This window comes from Gadus chalcogrammus, chromosome 2, assembly GCF_026213295.1.
Source record: "Gadus chalcogrammus isolate NIFS_2021 chromosome 2, NIFS_Gcha_1.0, whole genome shotgun sequence".
NCBI lineage: Eukaryota > Metazoa > Chordata > Actinopteri > Gadiformes > Gadidae > Gadus > Gadus chalcogrammus.
In genome coordinates, this window is record NC_079413.1 from 17,588,071 (window position 1) to 17,611,979 (window position 23,909).

The 23,909-nt window shown below is 44.6% G+C and overlaps 1 protein-coding gene across 1 annotated transcript; it reads left to right on the forward strand.

Annotated features, from left to right (window-relative positions):
• The first annotated feature begins 453 nt into the window (after nucleotides 1-453).
• LOC130376150 (adhesion G protein-coupled receptor E1-like) lies at nucleotides 454-14,400 on the forward strand. Its single transcript, XM_056583373.1, has 10 exons — nucleotides 454-572; nucleotides 1,274-1,449; nucleotides 2,149-2,352; nucleotides 2,928-3,131; nucleotides 3,341-3,582; nucleotides 3,678-3,744; nucleotides 12,237-12,328; nucleotides 12,485-12,644; nucleotides 12,875-12,940; nucleotides 13,952-14,400. The coding sequence occupies exons 1-10, from the start codon at nucleotides 506-508 to the stop codon at nucleotides 14,009-14,011; spliced, it is 1,338 nt and encodes a 445-aa protein (XP_056439348.1). The 5' UTR covers nucleotides 454-505; the 3' UTR covers nucleotides 14,012-14,400.
• Nucleotides 14,401-23,909: the final 9,509 nt, after the last annotated feature.

Below are 23,909 nucleotides of genomic sequence, written 5' to 3' on the forward strand. Positions count from 1 at the left end.
CCATATATTGTTCTTTGATTGGCAGTCGTGAACATACGAAGTGTGAAAAACATCAAATCACTTGTATCATGACTTTCTGTTCTAATTCATGGATACTGTGGTCGCTTTTAGTCTGTTTAATGAAGAAAAAAAAAATACAAATGTGAAAATAACCCTGCTCAGAACATTTTATGGAGATTCAGAGAAAACATTGGACTTGGCCAAATGTTCTTCTCATTTATAAAACTGTGCTTGGGATCGTTATTAAAAGTGTACGTATGCCCAAAAGCCAAGTTTTGAGTGCGCCAAAAAATATTCAGACTTATAAAACCCTGCGTACGCACACCTCTAAGCATCTTTGCTTTATAATCACAGAGTGCCTACAAGTGTGCGCAGCTGAATCAGCTTCACATTACGCCCTGTACACGCCCCTTTTTAACCATAAATGGTCAATAAAAATGACCTCATGAATGCGATCTGCATATAAAACAGTCTCAGATGCAAGTATTATGTCTTGTCGGAAACAATGGCAGAAGGACTGAGAAAAGCAAAAAAGCTAAATTTCACGGAGGTTGAAGTGGAGACACTTGTGGGTGAGGTGGAGGCCCGAAAAGTAGTTTTGTTTTGGTAATTTGGGATTGGGATCACTAACAACAAAAAGCAGTGTTAGTGGCAACATGTTGGTGCAGCAGTGAACTCTGTCAGTGGCACGGAGCGCACAGTCCCAGAATTAAAAAAGAAGTGGTCTGACATAAAGGTACCTATTTTTATGTACCAATAAATCGTTATTGTCCCTGAAGACCCTCTCCCTCCGAATCCTGCCATTTGCATGGTCCTCCAGCAGTGCCATCGTGCAGCATTACGCACAGGGCTCACCGCTGTATTTAAAGGGTTACGGTAATAAGACTGACCGAGAACACCTTGGATAATCAGTTTGTAATCACCCACGTAAAATGTTCTTGAACATAACTCCTTTTTAATGCCTGATTTGTCATGAAAAGCATCAAGAGGAACGGACAATAATGTAACGATTGTGATGAGGAGTATGTGGCACACTATGTATGTAGCCTCTGTGAAGTCACCCAAGGGTTTACACACGACCGTTGTGAAGCCGTAGATTAGCTCGATATATTTACAACCAGCAGCCAAATATTTATGTTTGGCACATTTATGGAGGGAATTCAATGGCTGTGTTGCAGTATACTACGGCCAAAACGTATCAATATTAAATCTTAGCAACTTTATAATGAAGTAAACCTCAACCCCAAAAAAGTATTTGTCGTTTTTTTTGCAGGATCGGTAGCAGCTGCAGTCCCCACCCTCCGCGACATGGAGAGGCTTCTCATTCCCGGCTTCTTCAAGACCGAGAACCAGACTGAGATGAACTCTGACATCATCACCGCCTTCCTACCCAAAACCAAGCACTCCAACTTCTCCCAACCTATCAACTTCACCATCCAGCACAAGAAGGTGAACTGTCTGACAGAATGCGTCATCAACTCATCCACCAATCCATCTGTACCTACATCCATGTATCAACAGCTCCATCCATCCACCCTCCCATCTATCCATCCACTAAAATATTATACCTCCATCCATCATCATCCATGAAGCAATATCAGTGCCGTGTTCCAATACCCGTACTTCCATGAGTACACTTAAAGGAAGTACACTATCTGCACTATCCGTACTCACTTGAGTACGCTAATTTTTCAGATGTGAGTGCTGTTCCAAATCGAGTACTCTGTGGTGCACTTACCGGAAATGACGATCACGACTGCCGCCGCGGCTCCTCCCCCGCAATAAACATCCCGCTTGAACGGTGAACTCTTTACGCCTAGCAGCTATAAAAGCTATAAAAACTACAAAATGACTCTATTAATGCAGGCTATGTGGAAAATGCGCCGACTTTGGCTCAGCCTGGCTCCGCCTCTTCCGCTACGTAGCTAAGATGGCTGCCGTTGAGTACGGAGAGTGTCCTTCGATCCACACTTCACGATTAGCCCATTTTGAGTACGGCATCCGGGTCCTTGAAGTATACTTCTTTTCGCAGGATCTGAATTGGAACGTACTGCGTACTCAAATTTTGAGTACGCAGTACGGACAGTACGGGTATTGGAACACGGCCCAGTTCTTTACTGTTTGCTTTTTGTTTTTTTGCATCCTCAGAAATCAGAGGCTGGCTTGGTGACCTGTGTGTACTGGGAAGGGAAAGACCAGACGGCCGTGAAGGTGGATGCCACCACGGGCGAGGAGGCAGAGGCCAGCCGCTGGTCGGTAAATGGCTGTTGGGTGGCGTACTCCGATGAGAACTACACCATTTGCAGCTGTTCCCACCTCTCCACCTTCGCTCTCATCCTGCAGATCGGAGAGGTACGTACCAAGCAGCCCAACCTGAGGTGGTTCAACTGCTCAATGTATTGTCTTTGTTCTCTGTGGACGCCGTATTTTCCTCCTCCAGCTGACCGATGCGTTTTTTCTACAAGAGAGCCAAAGGAGCAGGAAGGACAGGGTTCCATCCCTGCCTTGTTTGATGCAGAAACTGCTCCAACGTTGTGACACATACCACTACAATACAGGTCCCTAATGCAACAATCAGTTTTACAGTAGAGATCTCAATATCTGAAGTCAGAGAAAAAGTTGCCTGTAGGCCACCCCAGCACAGATTAACCACATAAACTTCGACTTCTGCCGACAACCCCTCCCAGCCGTGCCACACTGGCAAGAGAGAGAGATTTCTGTCAGATATACTTTCGTAAAAAGAGTGAATGAAAACCATCCAAACCAATCTCACTTTGGCCCTTAGATTCCTCCAGACTAAACGTTCAGCAGACAGCGTTGTCCGTGTTGTTTTAGGGCCAAATTACAAGCGGTGACGATTTTCGGCAGATCGACAATATCCCGATATTTTCACCAGCGTCACGTTTTCTTCACTTGTTCGTCACCAGCCTCCTCCAGAGGACCCCTTCCTGGAGTGGCTGAACAGAGTGTGTGTGACCATCGGCCTGTTCTTCTTTGCGCTGGCCATCGTGACCTTCCTCCTGTGCAGCTGGAATGCTAAGATCAACAACACGGCCCGTCTGCACCTCTGCATCAGCCTCGCCTCCTCCCACTTCCTGATGCTCTGGATGGACCGATACGTTGACAATAAGGTGTTTGTTCACACAGTAGGGGAACAGATCCACCGCCTGGGAGGATATATGCTCTCCTCATGATACCCTGAGGGCATTCTTAGTGTTGAATGGGAGGGAGGGCATTCTTATAGTTTGAGGTATTGCCTTATTAGCGTTATATTTTACATGGGCCTGACAAAATGGTATATTGATGGTATATTATACCTTGAACCTGGTCGTCTCTGTAGGTGGCTTGTAAAGTCATGGCCGGCGTGCTCCACTTCCTGATTCTGGCCAGTTTCTCCTGGATGCTCCTGGAGGCCCTGCAGCTCTTCCTGCTGGTCCGGAGACTTTCCAAGGTCCAGGTCATCCAGAGGGACGGCCTCTCCACACCAGTGCTGTACCTGATTGGCTATGGCGCACCGTTTGTGATTCTGGGCGTGTCTGCCGCGGTGTTCTCTGATGGATATGGTGCCACAGACTCACAGGTGTGAGTAGCACTGCCAGTGACCCACACACATATGACCATGTGTATCTATAGTTACATATATGACATACACACACTCTGTTCTTAAAACTGTGTAGGTGCTGGCTATCCACAGAACGCAGTTTCAACTGGGCTCTGACAGGGCCTGTGGTCGCTCTCCTTGGTGTGAGTACATTGGCTTTATTTGTATTTGTATTTTTGTTACACTGTGGGACATAATTCAGCACAAAGCATTAGCAACAAGTAATAATAATAATAAATATAACCGCAAGCTGTGATTAACGGGGTCCGAGCTAAATGAAAAGTCAAGAACACACTAATGGAAGATACATAAATATGACATATAATTATGAAGGAGAGATGTTGATGTTCCCCTTAATGCCATACTGTGCCTCGGCTTTCAGGTGACTAGGCTGCATAGCAATGGCTGAATGTCATGTTCAGCTTGTTCAAAATTGTCTATTTGGGATTCAAACTCCCAAACTAAGGATCACCAGTACAATACATTATCCCATTGAGCCAGTGACAAACCTGAAATGTAGCCTCATTCACATGGTGAAAATGTCTATTGATAAGCACACAACATCCAGAAAACTCCAATGCCGTGTTCCGATATCCATACTTCCATGAGTACACTTAAATTAAGTACACTATCCGCACTCACTAAGTGCGCTAATTTTCAGATGTCAGTGTTGTACCAAATCAAATACTCCGTGGTGCACTAACCGGAAATTACGATCATGACTGCCGCCGCGGCTCCTCCCCGGAAATAAATATCCCTCTTTGAACGGTGAACTCTTTACGCCTAGCTGCTATAAAAGGCTATAAAAACAATAAAAACTACAAAATGACTATTAACTCTTAAATTAATGCAGGCTATGTGGAAAATGCGCCGACTTTGCCTCAGCCTGGGTCCGCCCTCTTCCGCCACTAAAATGGCTGCTGTTGTGAAGCCGTAGATTAGCCGTAGATTAAATCGCGATCCACACTTCGCGATTTGACCGTTTTGAGTACACCATCCGGGTCCTTTCAGTACCCTTATTTTCGCCCGATCTGAATCGGAACGCCCTACATACTCAAACTTAGGCTAGTAAGTACGGATAGTATGGATATTGGAACACGGCACAAGCAAACATTTCTCAAATGAATTAAGGGCTTTCTTAAAGGGGTACTATGCAACTTTTTTGGCTTAATTTACCTTAACATAACAGGTTAAGAGTCATTGTGATGGTTCTTTAACACTTTATGGGTCGATTGGTCGCTGTTTCGACTCCCCTAGAGCATCTTGGCGGAAAAAGGGAATATGCAAGTTTCTGCCGGCAACCCGCCGCCCACTCTCGCGGGAGTCTCGGATCTCGCGGGAGTCTCGGATCTCACGAAGCAACAAATTGCTTTACGGCACTACAGACCCACAAACACAGAACCGGTGTTACACCGAATTCTGCGACCATCCGAAAAGTGTGACTCCAGGGGGCGCTGTTGCATATTTTCTGCAGTATGCATGAGTTTGAAGCGTAGACAGGCATGACAAAAACATCCATAAGATCTCCCCCCAACCAATTACCTTTTTATTAAAGGTGCTTAATAAATGCATTTGATTTTGATTAGCGCTTTACAGACCCATACAATGGACAGGGTGTTTTGTACGGTCCTTCACCGTTGCTTCTTTACCCATAAAAAGCTACAGTCAGTGTTAAATTGCTTAGAATGAATGTTAGTATCAAGAAAAGAAAGACCCACCGGTGGGGGAGATCTTATGTTTTATTTATGTTTTTGTTATAATGCACACGTGCATGTTGCAGAAAATGTACAACAGCGCCCCCCATGGGTCACACTTTTCGGCGGGTTGCAGAATTTGGTGTAACACCGGCTCGATACAAACACAAGTAGCGAAGGGAATGTATGAAGGTATTATTGTAGCAAAAGTCTTTAGCACCTGTAACTGCAGAATTTTAATGCGTACACTAAAGCCACAGTAAATTTGAAGACGTATATATTTATTTTGCATGTGTACTCTAAAGTCAAAAACGTGTAACAGTACATTTGTAGTCGTAAATATTTTTTGATACCATTGTAAACACAAAATAGGGTCTACAGGTACGCACATCTGTGTTACAGGTTCACAAATCCTTTTGCTACAATTATTGCAGCGCAGTTGGTGCAAAACACACCCGTGTTTCATAATCTGAGAACATGCCCAAAAGGTGTGCATTCGTAAACCCAAATTTGAACTAATGTATCAGAAGTTGCACATCTGTGAAAAATTTCCTCACGAATAAAATGATAAAGAACGCTATGTTAATTCAGGATTTTAATGAGCGAGCACAAATCCATTTTACAACTGCTCGAATCTGCTCCTGCAAGTCTCAGCTGTGGGTTTTTCTGCAGGTAGTTTTGCAACACGTCTAGGTGGTAAATGTGCAGCAAAAGTATTCGTATCCGTAGATGCCAGAGCGTCCGTGGGCGGGACAAAATAGTTCCGCCCATAATTTCCTAATCCAATGAAAATCGCCGGCAGGGATGCATTTCCCAAATTACACTGGGACCCACCGCGTGCCAGCCATGGAGCTATAAAGATCGCAGCATACTCTCGCAGGTATCCTACATTATGTTAAATGAAATGACTTAGTTCAAGTGAATTCCCCCCAAAGTATTGCATTAACATTTCTGAACTTATGTTATGGTGACTATTAAAATACATTGAAGGACATTTGCGGCATGTTAATGAAATACTTTGGGGGGAATTCACTTAAACTAAGTCATTTCATTTGACATAATGTAGGATATCCACCTCCGTTCAGTAGGACACCCTCTTCACTTCTCCAGAAAGAAACGTATCCCGCGCAAAGAAAGAGCAAAAATGCTGCTCTTGTTGTCATGGCTACCAGAGAGGACGCTGGTGTTGTTTGTTCGCCGCTTCTCTGATCACAACTTTTTTTTGATTTTTGTGACTGATAAAATAGTTTTCCTGTGCTTTTTTTTCACTTGTATTTTTTCACTTTTAACAAGCTATTGTTACGAGCCCTTCCAGTTTTTCGGGACATTGATTTTTAGCCTCACCGACGTTGTTAGCTGGGTAGTTAGGCATTTGGCTGTTTCTGACGTCTTCCAAATGTCAATCTTGCCTCACCGGGAAAAGAGCCATCTGGTTCCAACAACCTATATCGCCTTGCCGGACAACTATCAGCCACTCGCCTCCCGATCCCTGCTAGTGGGTCCCCCTCGCTCATCTATCTAGTGGCGGCTAACGCTAGGCTGTTCCGTCGGCCAGACCTGGTCACATCCATCCTCCTCACTCTGCATGGTCTCCCCCCAGTAAGTATTTTCCCTGGTCCATCTCCTCCTGTCTTGCCGTGGGTAATCCTGGTCTACACCGCTGTCATCCATCTCTGTGCACCGGGCCCGCGGCTAGCCGCTATCGCTGAGCTGTTGCTCCCTCCGCCCGGCAGCATCATGCTCACCTATTCGCCTGCACAGCTGTTTGGTATTTTCAACTACTCCCTCCCATCATCCATCTCAGTCATCAAACAACTTGGACTCCTACGTCGTCGGCGTTACATCCACAGGAGCTCCCGCCGTGGATTTGTTTTGTCCCAGCACGGTCTCTGCGTCCCATTCACCCGGTCACCTGCACGCTCCGTCACGCCCCTACCACGTCATCAGGACTCAGCTGCTTCCGGACCTTTCAACGCTGCCGTTAGGCGGCAGCTCACCAGGCAGGTGAGCTCCCCTCTGTCCTCCTGCACAGCTATCCTGACTAACCTCAGCTCTCCAGCCTGCCCCAATCCCACCCCCCTCTGGCTGCGTCAACTTTGCCCTCCTCAACACTCGTTCACTCCCCAATAAAGCCCCCATCATGCATGAACTCATCCTTGACAATAACCTCGACCTCCTTCTTCTTACTGAAACCTGGCAACAACCCAATGAATTTTTCTCCCTCAACCAAGCATCTCCCCCTGGTTTCAGCTACATCGCCAAACCCCGCCCCTCTCGCCGTGGAGGTGGTCTCGCCGTCATACATAAAGAGACCTATTTGATTAAAGAACCCGCCCTCCCTTCAGTAGTATCATCCTTTGAATTCATTGCTTTCAAAGCCCCCTCCGCCACAACAGTTATCCTCATCTACCGGCCACCCAAACCTAATCCCTCATTCCTCTCTGACTTCACTGAACTCCTTACACTAGCATCAACCCACTCTCGACCCCTCCTCCCTCAGTAACTACCGCCCAATCTCCAACCTCTCCTTCCTCTCCAAAACCCTTGAACGCATTGTCACCACACAACTCCAATCCCATCTCCACGCCAATAACCTTTTTGAACCCCTCCAATCTGGCTTCCGCCCCCTCCATAGCACAGAAACCGCTCTCCTCAAAGTTCTCAATGACCTCCTCACCTCTGCCGACTCTGGTTCCCTCAACTTCCTCATCCTCCTTGACCTGAGTGCAGCCTTCGATACTGTATGCCACACCATCCTGCTCACCAGACTCAGCAACCTCGGAATCGAAAGAAGTGCACTGGCTGGCTTCACTCCTACCTCTCCGACAGATCTCACTTCATCTCCCTCCACAACCACACATCTGCCACAGCCACCGTCACACAAGGAGTTCCCCAAGGTTCTGTACTTGGCCCCCTCCTCTTCATCATTTACCTCCTCCCCGGTCAGTTACTCCGCCATTTCTCCATGGACTTCCACTGCTACGCCGACGACACCCAGATTTACCTCAGCACCAAATCCCCCCACAACCCCCCCCTCTCCCACATTGAATCCTGCCTGTCTTCAGTCACTCTCTGGATGCAAAATAACTTCCTGAAACTTAACAGCAACAAAACTGAACTCCTCCTCATTGGCTCCAAATCAACCCTGAGTAAACTCGCAAACCCCCCCACACTCACTATCGACGGCACCACGGTCTCCCCCTCCCCCCAGGCCCGCAACCTTGGCGTAATCTTTGATTCCACCCTCTCCCTTGAACCCCACATCCGCCACACTGTCAAAACCTCCTTCTATCACCTCCATAATATTGCAAAGATCAGATCCTCCCTCACATCCCACGCTGCAGAAAGACTCATCCATGCCTTCATCTCCTCCCGCCTTGATTATTGCAATTCACTCCTCGCCGGCATCTCCACCACCTCCATCAACAGACTCCAACTGGTCCAGAATGCAGCAGCCCGTCCCCTCACTCACACTAAAGTGTGGCACCACATCACCCCAGTCCTCAAGAATCTCCACTGGCTCCCCATCTCACATCGGATCCACTACAAACTCCTGGTCCTCACCTACAAAGCCCTCCACCATATGGCCCCCCCATATCTCTCTGACCTTCTCTCCCTCTACCAACCCCCCCCGGGCCCTCAGATCCTCCTCAGCCGGTCTCCTCTCCACCCACACATCAAAACTCCACAGCCTTGGTGACAGAGCCTTTTCCAGGATATCTCCCAGGCTCTGGAACTCCCTTCCCCAACATATTCGTGACTCTGAGTCCCTCACCATCTTCCAGTCCCGCCTCAAGACTCATCTCTTCTCCTTTGCCTACCCCTAGTTCACTCCCTATCCCTAGCCCCATCAACTCAAACTTTTTTCTTGTTTATCTATTTTTGTGCCCCTATGTAAAGCGCTTTGAGTGTGAGAAAAGCGCTATATAAATTGAATCTATTATTATTATTTTGTGTTTACAATGGTATAAAAAAATATATTTACGAATACAAATGTACTGTTACACATTTGTGACTTTAGTACACATGCAAAATAAATATAAACTACTTCAAATTTACTGTGACTTTAGTGTACGCATTCAAATTCTGCAGTTACAGGTGCTAAAGACTTTTGCTACAATAATACCTTCATAGTATCTTTACATTCATCATGGATCAGCCAACTAAAAAGAGACAGAGAAACCCAATGTTGGAGAGAGAAAAGGGAGACTGACCGACAGAGAGGCCAGACACGAGTCTGTCTCGTCCCCGAGATACCGGCTAAATCCCCGAATCCAGGTTCTTGTTTAGTTAAATCACTAGACCGCTATTCGAATGCCTCAGATTTTTCTATAAGTGTATATCCTACATCATGTCATATGTCCGGCTGGCCATATAATGCAGTACCCTGCACGAGAGCTGCTAGTTAGCACATATTCGTCGATAACAGAACTGTTACGATACATGAACCTCCATTATAGCTTTAGCCATGTTATAACTTTGGTGTAGTTCCCCACTTGTAAACATGTTTGTAAAAAGATTTCTTCGTATTTTTTCTTAGTTATAAGCATTGGCAAACAGCATTGTTATGAGGCTTGATGACCCAAGATGGCTCGGCCTGCCTGCCCCGATACAGCCACCACCCACATCCGAACTTGTGCGGGTATAAGTGTCACGAGGAAATCCAGAGAACCCTCAAGAAGATGTTACACATTAGCCGTAAGGCAAAAAACAAACCATGAAGAACTGTCACTTGCATTTCTTTCAATGTCCAAAATAAATATTTTTCTAACCGAAGTGTGTATTGTTGAACAAAGGAAAGAACGGTGGTGAAAACATCTGTTATTTAAAAAAATGGAAACATTTTAAAACCATTTAGAAATATATTTATTTACATTGTTTATTTGCAGGCATTTACACCTAAACGTGAATGTGTCCCTAATCTTCCAGACACAGCATCTGCCTTGTTCATGCTATCGTTATGTATTATGTTGGCCAACACTCGTTCTGTTCAACAACCAAAGAAAAAACAATTCTAATCTAGGAGATAACATCTCCCCGTCAACTATAAAAAAGGATGGGTTTATTGTTACACATACACCCTTTCAAAATGTATAACCTTGTCTACTCTTTATGAACATCTACCTAGGACATGGCATTCGCCGGCTTCTTTGAAAACAAATGCACATGGCTAGCGTAGAAGTGGATGGGGAAGGGTCGTCAACGAGTTGTTACGACAGTGTTGTAAAATATCTCCTCCGAAGCTGTAGGGGGAGCTCAATGCAAGCGCAAACCAAGAAGAAAGCGAAGAAGTAACCAAAGTTGCATAGTTCACCTTTAAAAGCAAATACCTGAAAAATCTTTGTAATCCTGGGGAAATTAAACATTTGTTGTCAAGAACACTGACGGAAGAAATATTAATATGACAGAGTTCATTATGAAGGAAAAATGATTAACGAAGAAGTTCCCCTTAATGCCATACTGTGTCTTGGCAGTCAGATTCTTGGAAATAAATGAGCCAGAATGTTGATTGCCTAATGAATTTCAGGTGCTGTTCAATGTTGTGTTTCTTAAATTAGTGGCAATGACAATGTCATGTTCAGCTTATTCATAATGTTCTTATCGGGATTCAAACTCTCAACTTAATGATCACCAGTACAAGGCATTATCCCATTGAGCCACTGACATTCCTGAACTGCATGAAGCCTCATTCACATAGTGAAAATGTCTATTGAGAAGCACACAACATCAAGAAAACTCCAAGCTCACATTTCACAAGAGAATTAAGGGCTTTCTTAAAAGAGTACAGATCTGTAAATGTGCACTGTAAATGGTATCCACCTGATGATAGCCGTATGGTTAAACACCAACAAAATGGTCATGTAGGCAAAATGGGTTGCGACTGTGGAAGTTTGGCTTTTCTATGAAATTGTGGCAAAAGTAAACATTTTTAGAGCAGAAGACCGGGGTGAAAAAGATGCATCTGATTTTAGAGATTAATATGATGAAAGAATTTTGAGTCCAGGTCTATCTCGTCAGGAGAAATAAGGCTAGTTCATAATTTTTCTAAATAGAGCCACCTTTGGGTGCAGTACCACAATTTGGGTTTATTAGTAGTGGGGGGTATTGGTATCCACCTAATAATAGTTGTATGTTTTTTTATAGAATAACAAATTGGTCATGTAAGAAAAATGGGCCAACTGCTCAAACTGTATTGGCCAATATTTCTCAAATGGAACTTAGTAAAACAAATTCTGTTCACTGATATTTCTGAGGTTTGGTCTAAAGATTTTATGTGGCGATTTTGGTGAATTTTTGATTATTTTTGTAGTCTGTGAATCTTTTTAATGTGTTTAGCTTTAATATGAAATTGTGTTTTTTTATAAAAGCGTCTGATTCTAGAGATTAATATTCTGAAAGAATTCTGAGTCCAGGTCAATCTGGTGGGGAGAAATAAACTTAATTCATGATTTTTTGGGGTTTATTATACACATTTACAGAATTTGAGAAAAAAAAAAGTTACAGAAACAATAAGGGCAAAGCAACTTCGCTGCTCGGACCACTAATAATAATATCTTTATTGATATAGCACCTTTAAAAACAATAGTTTACAAAGTGCTTTGATATAAGAGAATTAGGAAGACGACTTCACATGAATGCAAGTCTATACAAAAGTTTTTTTTTTTTTACTGATTCAGCAACCCTTATCGCCAAGACTTGGTATTCGGTAAAGCAGTAGCAAAGCATGTTTTAGTTTATTTGCCGTGGTCGTTGTCAGGTGAAGGTTTGGCCAACATGTTGAATAGATGTTGGCCAACGTTCTAAAGTATGTGTTTGGTGGGGCGCTGTGCCAGCATGAGAGGTCCAATGCTTGTCTGTGCCCATTCCAGGATTTCCTAGAGATAATGCTGTAGGGGGCTAATATGTGGGCTCATCTAATATGTGCCTTTGTGTCATTCAAGATGAACTTGGTGCTGTTCTGTGCCACCCTGGTGTGCCTGAGGCCCACCCTGGCCAGCATGAAGAGTGACGTGTCGCAGTCCAAGGACACCAGGTTCAACCAGACTCTGTTCTCTCTGTCTGTCCGTCTGTCTGGCATTACGTAAACTGGAACTATTCCAGCCAATGAGGGTGCAGTAACGTGTTTGGTCCAGAGGGGGCGCCCTGTACCTGATCCACTTTGCTGAGCCTCTCTTGAACGTCTCTGCAGGTTGATCGTGTTCAAGATACTGGCCCAGTCTGTCATCCTGGGCTGCACTTGGGTCCTGGGTCTGTACCAGGCCAACCTCTTCTTCCAGGTGCTCTTCATCCTGCTCAACTCCCAGCAGGGCACCTTCTTCTTCATTGTGCACTGTCTGCTCAACAAGGAGGTGGGTCCAAATCAGGAACACTTGTTATGGTTCATCTTTATACAGGACAGTAAGAACAGGACAATGTCAATCCAACTGGTACATTGATAATGGTGATATGATTAGCAGTTCTATTTTCACTATCGAATAGAAAGTGACTACAAAAAATAGCCTACAATATGTCATTAAGATACGATTATTGATGATATTATCATTAGTGTTAATCCATGTTATGTTGTTGTACCTCCAAGGTGAGGGGAGAATACATCAAATGGCTGTCCTGCTCATTCGGGAAATCTGGAAACGCTGGAACAGCGGTGAGGGGCATAGACAAAAAATTAAATACATATTTAAAAATTACAAAACTTGAATTCTATATATTCACAAGCCTTGAAACCCACATATAGAAAGCTGTAAGGTCTTGCAATAGAGTACTAAAGTGTGACGTCACATTTACATGGCAACCGATTCACGTTCTACACAAACCAGATTAACAAGGGGAAATCCTATGCCACACGAACGTTTTATAGAAAAGGAAGTATTTTTTTGCGAATTGATTTGCGAGTTTTCTTTACCAATGATGTAAGTAATATTTAGATTGGGCCAATTTACTTTTACATTATAAACGTAATCTTTCAGGCTAGCGCAAACATTTCCTTTTGGGGAATACATGAACGCCTCGACATGTTTCGATTGGTAGTGAATTGAACCTCTTGAAATTGATTTATTTTCATTTTGAAAGAAACAACACATGGAAGCAATGGAAAACGCCATCTCTCGTTTGGTTGTTTAGAACTGAAAATCCGGTTGCCAGGACAACGTGACGTTTCACTTTAGTACTCTATGAGTAATGAAAATGGCCCAACTCGAGGGAAAATATCACGCACGCAATTGGATAACACTACGCCAATCAGAAAAATACAAGGGGTGATGTATCCAGAGCCCCATAAACTAAGCTACCAGTGGAGCTAACCGATAGATTAGACTCTTGCCGTATACGGTCGATGAAACAGCAAAAGTGTCATCCTTGCAAAGGAGAGCTTTGAGGAAAAGCCAAGTCTAACTATTTTATTGTAGCGGCCAAAGCCGTTTCAAACAACTGGTGTTCATCCATAGCCATCTTGCAATGTTTACTGACTGATTCCGGACTGATTCCCTCGCAGCGCTGTCATCCTCTGTTTAGCTCGCTTCTGGCTCGCCAAATCAGATACACCGCTGTGATTGGTAAATGTTCGGATCCAAGGGAATTGGAGAATGAGAATAGTCATTTTATTGTATTACTATTGCATTGTGATTACAACAACAAACATTATATTTTCTCGTTTCAGAAAGACTTTCATTCCGGTTCAAGCAACATGGATGCCACTGAGGAGCAAGAAAATAAGTGATGGTGAAAAGAGGAGAATAAAAAAAGGAAAGCAATGGATGTAAAATTATGACTTAGATGAATGTATTAATAACACATGTAAACACTAAGAATTACTGTTCCATGTATCATGTGTAGGTCCCTTTTTCGTGGCAAGGGCTTTATTTGTTTTGTTATACCCAACCTTTTGGCTAGTAAATAAGTAAGTAAAAAAAGTGTAAAATCTCCTTACTTCTGAGTTGGATATTGTGATGTACAAATACTATACCTAAGATCTTACAACTACATAGCAATTAAGGGATAACCCAAAGATTATTCAAATCAAGGTGTTGTTCCCAAGTCCTTCGTCCCAAATCGACCACAGAGCCAAGATGCATCGTTTGATCCTTCATTCTCTTGCAAAATACCCAGACAACAAACCCCATCCCCCATCCATGGATCACTGTTACCCTGTTGTTAATTCATCACAAACAACAGTACAACAAAACACATGACAAGTGGTGGACGGTCCTATCTGAGTGTACAAAAAGGTGGAACCCCTGTACCCCCTAATGGGTTATTCGGCTTAGCTCAGGAGGAAGAGCCGATATCTGGTAACCGAAAGGTTGCTAGTTCCTCCTATCTCAGTTGATGTGTCCCTGACCAAGCCACTTAACCCTAACTGCTCCTGACGAGCTGGCTGTCACCTTGCATGGTCGCTTTGGATAAAAGCGTCTGCAAAATGCCCTAATTGTAATTAGTGATGGATTCAATGATTATTTCCTTGATTCAATTCGCGTCGGTAAGTTCGCCAAAAAAAAATCCTTCAGATTCCTTCGTTCTTTCGAGTTGCCGGTAGCTGTGAAGTCAGTCAGACTCGGCTCCTCCCTCGTTCTCATTCTCAAACGATCGTGGTTGTCGGTCATCAATCAACACAACGTTAGCCTACAACTTTAACCAAACGCAGCGGGATAGTAGTTGTTTATTGGATGTTTAACATATCAGCAAGATAATAGACTTGATTTAGTAATGTTGCAATGGGAGTCCCGGGTCCCGGGTGGAGAACGAACCATGAAAGAACTAGACAGATTGACAAGACATTAAAATATTTGATTAATCTGACATGACACAGAAAATACAAAGACAGCATGCATTTACCATTTCACTGATATTGAATAGTATTATTGTACGCTCGCTCAGTAAGCCTCTTCTCACCACTCACAGTAAGTGAACGAACAGCGATTCAGCGACTATGGGTCTGAGAGGAGTCGAGTGTAAACAACACAAAAATATGACAAACACTGTGACTATGAATGTAGTTTTAAAAATTGTACCCATCATATCTGTGAAAGAGCCAATGTAATGTTAAATTGCAGATTACTTAATACCATCAAGCCCTGGGTTGTAATGAGTACAATGAGTTATCAAGATCTAATTTCAAGTAAAAAAGGGATATCACATATTTAGAGTAATCGTTTGATAAAACGGATTCCACCTTGTTCTCCGTGCAATAAGAAGTACTTAACCTTATGTAAGATGCATCCAGACGCGGTTTAACTGCAGGAACTCACCCAAGGAACTAGGAACCTTTGACGTACTCAGACTTTGTATTATTGTTTGTATTAATTGTTGTCACTTTCTGTGTGGTCCCCAGGAAGACTAGCGACCACTTTGTGGACGCTAATTGGGATCCAAATAAAGGCTTTGCCCAACTTCCTCAGGCGTGAACCCTGCCTTTTGGTTTACTGGTCTCTGTTGCTGACGACTGAGTATGAGGCTACAGCGGGACATATCTGCATGATTCTGCAAGGATGGAGATGTGGGGAGCTCCTACTCTTTTTGACCATCCTGGTTGTCACGCGATGTAGGTTGGGATCCCAGGCTGTAACTGGAGAGTGGGGTGTAGAGAAGATGGCAAGAACCTTGATGTGTTGCCTTTGGACTGGTGGCGCTCTCTCTCGGTGGCGGCTGGTGTAGACCAGTAAACCTCCTGTGTATATCCAGGCCATTCTTCCTTCTTGGTGTAGGCAACATCTGGATTGTGCCCCGTCACCATCTTCAGGAATTGTTTTGGCTGTGTATCCCATGAACAGCTTTGATGTTGGCTGGTTGCGCTGCCATTGGGCACAATTACATGGCAGGGGTTGGCAGGGGTTGGCATCGCCTGAAATTATCCGTTAGTCACCATCCCCAGCAATGCTTGTTTGATTCAGCATAGTCTTTTCATGGCGTGTCCAGTCGTATCATTTCGCCTCTTGTCGGGCGACTGTCCCTGGTCTATAACACTGTCAAGAATGCGGGTTCCTATTTGTCCAGTCAGGAGGGTTGCCGTTGTTATCCTTTGTTGATAGTGTAGTTGTGGTGGTGGCTCCATGTGTTGCAGTTCCATTTGTGCCGGGTCCTTTATGATCTTGGACTGGTAGTGCTGCTGTTAACTGGATCCTGCCTTATTCTTAGCTCTTTTCCCTTTCCGAAGCTCTGTCCCTCTTGATATAGTGAATCAGGCACACTTTATGGCGACATGCCTCTTTGTCCTCCCAGGGTACCTGCTGGGATCTGTTATATATCTTCTGATTAGGTTGTGGTTTATTTATTGTTTTTTGCATTCAGCTGAAACCCTCCTAGAACACATTTAGTCATTGTGCCATTCCCTCAGACATGTGCCTTCAACAGGAAGGGTTGGTGTTTTAGGATTTAGAGGAGGAGGAACAGCCGGGATTTTCTCCTGGGTCCTGCTGTTGCATCTCAGTAAGTCTTTCTTATACTTCACCTTTCAACCGCACACCTAATAACCTACATTTACATTTGGGGCATTTAGCGGACGCTTTATCCAAAGCGGCTTGCGACGGTTCCTTCGAACATTCACACACCCGACGGCGGAATCAACCAAGGAAACCCATTACAGGAGCCTCTGGAGGAAGCAGCAGGGAAGACCAGAGGCTGAGAACCAGAGGCTGAGGGCCAGAGGACCAGAGGCTGAGGACCAGAGGCTGAGGGCCAGAGGATCAGAGGCTGAGGGCCAGTGGACCAGAGACTTAGGACCAAAGGCTGAGGGCCAGAGGACCAGAGGCTGAGGACCAGAGGCTGAGGGCCAGAGGACCAGAGGCTGAGGACCAGAAGCTGAGGGCCAGAGGACCAGAGGCTGAGGACCAGAAGCTGAGGACCAGAGGCTGAGGGCCAGAGGTTGAGGACCAGAGGCTGAAGACCAGAGGCTGAGGACCAGAGGCTGAGGACCAGAGGTTGAGGACCGGCGGCAGAGTAGACCAGAGGCTGGGGACCAGAGGCTGAGGACCGGCGGCTGGGGACCAGAGGCTGAGGACCGGCGGCTGGGGACCAGAGGCTGGAGACCGGAGGCTGGAGACCAGAGAAGGGAGACCAGAGGCTGGAGACCGGAGGCTGACGAACAGAGGCTGGACACCGGAGGCTGACGACCAGAGGCTGACGACCAGAGGCTAAGGACCAGAGGCTGGGGACAGGATGCAGCACCGGTCCAAAGGTTAACCATCACCTAGTTAATCTGAAACACTAAAACCAGGTCTGGTGACTAGTTATTGAAGTTGGGTTTTTATCATCTTCAGATTTGAATTCTGTGCCAGATCTGCGATATCAGGTCATTCATACTCGGGTTATATAGGAGTCGTCTGAGCTGAACTTTGTAGTCTTGTTCTATATTTGAAACCAAAAACTTTGGTTTGCCCAGAATTCTGAAGTAACATATCCAGTTTACCAGGAATCTAGATCCCTGAAGCAGGGTTTTGAGGAGCTGTGCTTTGAGGAGCTGTGTCTGTCAGTGCCTGCTTGTCTGTGCGACTCTGAGCCCCCCGATCCTCCCTGGGTCTTGGTAAGATGTGTACGTTGTGTCAGAGCTGACGTCTGTGTGCCGTCCCTACAATCTACGAACACAGTGTTTCAGCTCGTCTGTGACCAGGGCTGGTAGGTATTCCTGTTCTCTCTGGGAACGTGTTTTGGTTTTCTGCTCTCATTGTCTCGTGAATTTCCCTAGTTTCAAGGTGTAGTGTAGAGAGAGCTGAATTGCTTGTGTCCTTTTTAAAATGTATGGACTGAAGTCGACTGCCTTTGTGGTACTCGCTCTACTTTTAAGGTCAGAGGAACGAGCGATATGTTGTTTCACCTTCATCTGACAAATGTACAGAAAATTGTACAGTCGCTATTGTAGCGTCTGCTAAACGCTCTAAGTGTAAATATAATGGACTCTATCTCAATCTCTCTCTCACTCACTCACTCACTCACTCACTCACTCACTCACTCACTCACTCACTCACTCACTCACTCACTCACTCACTCACTCACTCACTCACTCACTCACAGAAGGAACTTCCAGAGGACTAACTCGCTCCCCCAGAGGACAAGAGCTAAACCAGACCCAGTCCAATGACCGGCATGAGGCCACGAAGACCAAGCAGGATAGTGTGTCTGTTACTGTCAGTGGTTCTGGGGTGAGTGGATTGACTCTCTGTCTTACTGTTTTGTGACTCCTGGGACATCTCATTAAGTAGTCTGCTGCTGCTGCTATTCAAGGAGACACAGCCCTATACCACCTAGACAGGGGTTTGCATTAGTGACTCATTAAAGGGTTACTTCACCGATTCAGAACCGGCGTTCTATCATTCTAAAATCGCTATTGTAATATAAAAAAAAAGTTTATTTTCCCTCAGTCTAACCCAGTCTTCTCTTGGCCCAGCTTTCCTGATCTAATTTTCTCCCAAGGTGACGTCAAATAAAGCGTTTGATGTCATCTTGGGAAACTTTGCTTGCCTGCTAGAAGGGCAGAGGACTACAAATCACTGGTTCCAAATTTGTGAGCCCACCAATAAGGAATGAGGGGGGGGCGGGAGCTCGCGTACGAGATGCCAACACAATGTCTGCCATGTTCCTTCACCGCTTAGCTAGAGAACAAATGTGCAATGTGAAACAGCCAAAGCGGATTTTGAAAATCTTTTGTTGGATTCGGACATTCGGGGCTATTTGTACGAGCCAGAATACAGCCAGGAAGAATTGACACAAATAGAGGCGGAGGCTGCTGCGGCTGCAGCTGAACAAGCCTTGCCTGTTGCCGGGGACGAGGAGCCGCCGGGGCGCACCGATTTCTTCTTTTCGCCTATAGACCCTAACAGTCCCTGTGTTGCAGCAAACTTCAGCGATGCCAGTTTCCTCCAGAAAAAATGGCTGAATTTGGGGAGGACAGGTCCGTGGATAACCTCTCCCCCAGGCTTTATGCCTTATCTGAACAGTTTGGTAATGGATGCATATTTCCGGACCCAGAAAGCGAAGTGGAAACGCCAGCCAAAGTCCGCCGGGAGCATAGAGTAAGTGTTTTTTTTACTAACACATTGGCTACAATAGTTTTGAGTCCCGGGGAACGTGACAATGTAGTTATCCGAAATTGGCCAATCTTATTGGCAGAGCATAGGCTACGTTACGGTAGCTTGAAGTCTGTGTAATGCTGTATAGGCTACTCAAGGCATAACTTATCTTGCTTTGCTAATGTTCTCTTTCTTTCTTAGACGGTTTCGGCTTCCTGTGTTGTCCAGGCCATCAGAGCTAATGGCTACCAGTAGACAGTAGATGCTCAAGATGAGCTGTGACTATTTTGACTCTAGCAAACGCACCCTACACGTTTTATTTTTGTAAATAGTTCATATTTTTTCATGAATAAAACTTCAAATTCATGTTGGTTGTTGTGATTTGTTTACCACCCCAAGTGCTGTTATACTAAAGTAGGCCTACTGTATAAGATAAACACCTATTTTAACTGGGGAAAAAGGTTGAGTACAAATACTTGATATGCTGAGCTACGGCATATATAATGGGTCCTTCCCATAGACATCCTATAAATAGACGCAGCATTGGCTGCTGGGACGCGAGAAATGCGGCCGCCATCTTGAAGTGTTAATGGGGAGCCAGGGTGCAGCAAAGTCCGAGGGGAGATTGTAACAGAGGATGTATATCTGCTTAGGGAACACAGTTTGGCATCGACAACCACCATTAAGACTTGTTATCATTGGTTGTGTATGTGTTTCATAAGAAAAGGCTGCACCACATTGCGAAACACGCCTCTCTTGAACTTCAGAAAGGAAGCACGAGAAAGAAGCTATGCAAAACAGTCTTCTTTCAGGGTTTTAATCCCACAGATATTGATCTTTCTTACATTCACATTGCCTTCCATTGCCTTCCTACATTGTTCAGTCTGCATTTACCCTGACTGCTTTTTATTGTATTTTTAATTTCACTCCTAACTCATGATAATCAGGCCTAATGCGATAGATTTATTTTCCATGATAATTTTTTTGTATTTTATTCTCTTATTTTTTAAGCACTCTAAGGCCGCGTTCACATCTAGCGTTTTTTTTAAATCTGCCAGCGCTTGTTTTACATTATATTCCTATGGAGCAGAGCGTTTCTGGAAAAAGTCACGGCCGCTTTTTTAAACGCCTCTCCCAGCGTTTTCTTCTGCCATACGGAGCGTTGACTCAGGAAGAAACTTTCAGGAAGAAAGCGGCCGACGTCAGGCGTCTTTTGGGCAACTGACCAATCACAAGCGGAACATTGACACTTCGTCACGAAGGAAACTCTCAACTGCCAAAACAAGAAACAATGGCAGACAAATCACTCGGGAAATTGCCGGTGGAGCGATTAATAGTTTTAATTACAGAACATGTCGAGATCTACAACATGTCTAATGGGCTCTAGCCTGGATAGGTAGTAGGGGAGTAACGTCGGGTCTAGAATGGATTCGTTGCTAGTCGATAGAAAAAAACGCTCTCTGCGCTTTTAGGGCCAAAAACGCTGCCAGCTTTTCTTTTTGTTGAAAAAACGGTAGGCTCAACTTCTCCCTATTACAAAAAACGCTAGATGTGAACGTGGCCTAAATTGTCAGTCTGCATTTACCCTGGCTTCTTTTTATTGTATTTTGAATTTCACTCGTACTGGTCTGATCATTTTCCTGTATCAATTCCCACCTGCAAACTCCAGTCCATTCCATCCATCCATCCACAAAAAAACATTCCATCAGCAGATTTGTATCATGATGCATTCTCATTTTAGGCCAAGTATAAGACAATACTTTGTATAATTGTAACCATGATATAAATGGAGTCATTCAAGTAACAACATTCAAATACTAACTTTGTTGGGTAAGACAGAATTTGTTTTTATTCTGAATCCAGTGAAAAGGATTGGTGGTTTTAGCTGACATAAAAACGTTCAGGTGTTTATATATGTTGTTTAAGTATTTGCCAGACGCTTTATTCCAAAGCGACATGCATAAAAAATAAATATAAAACAATCACTGTAAACATTATAATAATTTAAGGAAAGAATGTTGTTAATAAAAGTAAATACAAAATATCAATACAAAGTGTCAACACAGAGTAAACTGCGGCTGCAGCAACAGTCAGAGATACAGTCTATAAGGTAAGATATATAGATATCTAATGTATTCATACATTGTTTATGTAGGATATATATGTATATATATATATATATTGTTTCTTTAACTTAAAAATAGCTGACCGTTTCTTTTTCCCTTCTCTGGGATTATGTTACCAGTTTTGATCTCGGACGGCTGGTCACTTAGCATATAAGAATATTATATTACTGTTAAGCCAACTATGAATAATAAAACACACCAAACCATGTGTCCTTTATCAAAGCTACACATATGACAAAAAAACGTGTGAAAATCAGTGGTATTCAGTGAGGTATGACACAGCTTGCCCACTTCATCCGTTCGTCAACGTACGACGGAAGGCATGTCTGACGGATGAGGGAGTGGTATTTGCCGACGGAGCCACGATCTGATTGGCTGATGGATCCGTTGCAGCCTGAAAAGTTAAAATTTTCGCAACTTCTGCATATGCGGCTACAAAGACTAGACCCCTATACGTCCGACAAGTCCTCTGCCATCCGCCGACGGACGCATGTAGTGTGAACAAGGTGTCACGCCTCGTGCCCACTACCTCCGTCCGTTGACTGATCCCCATTGACTTTGAATGGGGACGGACGCGCAATGCATTGTGGATCCGTCCGTTCTGTTGGAGCCTTCGGCTCCGTCAAAAAGTTAAAAAATGTTCAACTTTTTCGGCAGCGACGGATCCGTCATCCAATCAGATCGCGTATGCAAATTTAAGCACTGTGAAGCGACTAGGGCACTGACAATACTGGAAAGCGGGAAAGCAGGTCATCTTGCCTCGCAACAAGCAGGAAGAAGCGGGAAGAACCCGGCGAAGCGATTTGATTGTCTGACAGATGCCTCTGCAAAGACTACTCCCCCATCCGTCAGCCACGCCTTCCCACGTCCGTTGACTGACGGTGCAGTGGGCATGTAGGGTTATGCCTCGTGCCCACTACCTCCGTCCGTTGACTGATCCCCATTGACTTTGAATGGGGACGGACGCTCCGTCGGCTCCGTCTCTTGCATTCAGAAGTTGAGTCCGTCAGCCCATCATATCATGGCTCCGTCGGCAAATACCACTCCCCCATCCGGAGCGGATCACCATTCCAAGATGGCGACCCCACGTCTGTTTATGGTCCTTCCCCCTCTAAACGGAAACAGGCGGGAGGTGCAGCGAGCGCAATGCATTGGGAGTTGGAGTATTTCTTACTTTTGAGCCAGAGAGACACTTCCTGCCTTTTCTCAGGCTAGGATGAACCGATTTCATTTTTCTTTGCACATTTAGAATACATAGAATTATTTACTTTATATAACATTCATATATCCACCGGTGAAGCATTCCAATAAACTCTTTAAACATATGATAATGTGTTCACATGTCAAATAGGAACATTTTAAACAGGACATTATCCATTAAAAGGTATGAAAAAACAACTGCATGAAACCAAATATATTCTGTGATCACGTGTGTGTTGGACCCGCTGGACAGCTCTGTGAAGAGCCTTGTGAGGAGTTCAATGTTCACATGAAGGTACTTCATTACTCATGAGCCGTGAGTGATTCCAGTGTCCGTCCTACGAGGATGACCCCTCTGATGAAGGGGAAGAAGGAGAAGGAAAGCCCCCTTCACTGGGAGCTGTTTTATCATTCAGTTCATTACTTATTATTGGTCATAAGAAAAACGAAATACTAATCTGGGCTGCGGTGTTGGAAATAAGGGTCAGAAGAGGGGCAGGTCAGTAAGGCTCTTTCAAAAGATGTACAGGTCAGTAAGGCTCTGTCAGAAGAGGGGCTTATTTGTGCAGCAGTTCAGGTGCGTTTGTATGTGCTTATCGACCAGAGGTACCATGTCTATCTTCCGTAAGATAAAAGAATGTCTGTATGGCATAATGTATTTGCCATACAGACAAATCATTGTTGAATTCAGTCAAGTACTGCATTGTTCATTTATTCTCTCTCTCTCTCTCTCTTCCCCTTCAAATCCTTAGGGCAACACTCTACTATGTCATTCAACCATAGAGGTAAATAAACGTTTAATTTTCACCTAACACCTTGTTTGTGTTCATGATTCGACAAGGGACAGCATGTTCATTGTGGCCGCCTGTTTGCATCATGTCAGTTGTTTGCCAGTTTGATTAATATGTTGCTCGAAAGAAATGGTTTCCAGATGTTTCGTCCACTGTCTATTTCAAACATGTGTTGTGGTTCCTGAGGTTTGACTTGGCTGCCTTGCGATTCAGGATCGGACTCATGTTGTTTATCACTAGATCTTTCTTGGAGCATCACACTCTGTTGATTGCATGAAATGAGACGGAAAGCCTATTCCACTGTGGAGACGGGGATTGGGGATGGCAGGTGGTTCAGGAGGTAGAGCGGGTTGACTGGTAACTGGAAGGTTGCTAATTCGATCCCCGGCTCCTGCTAGCTGAGTGTTGAGGTTTCCCTGAGCAAGACGCCTCACCACAACTGCTCCTGACTAGCTGGCTGTCACCCTGTGTGGCTGTCACCGCCGTCGGTGTGTGAATGG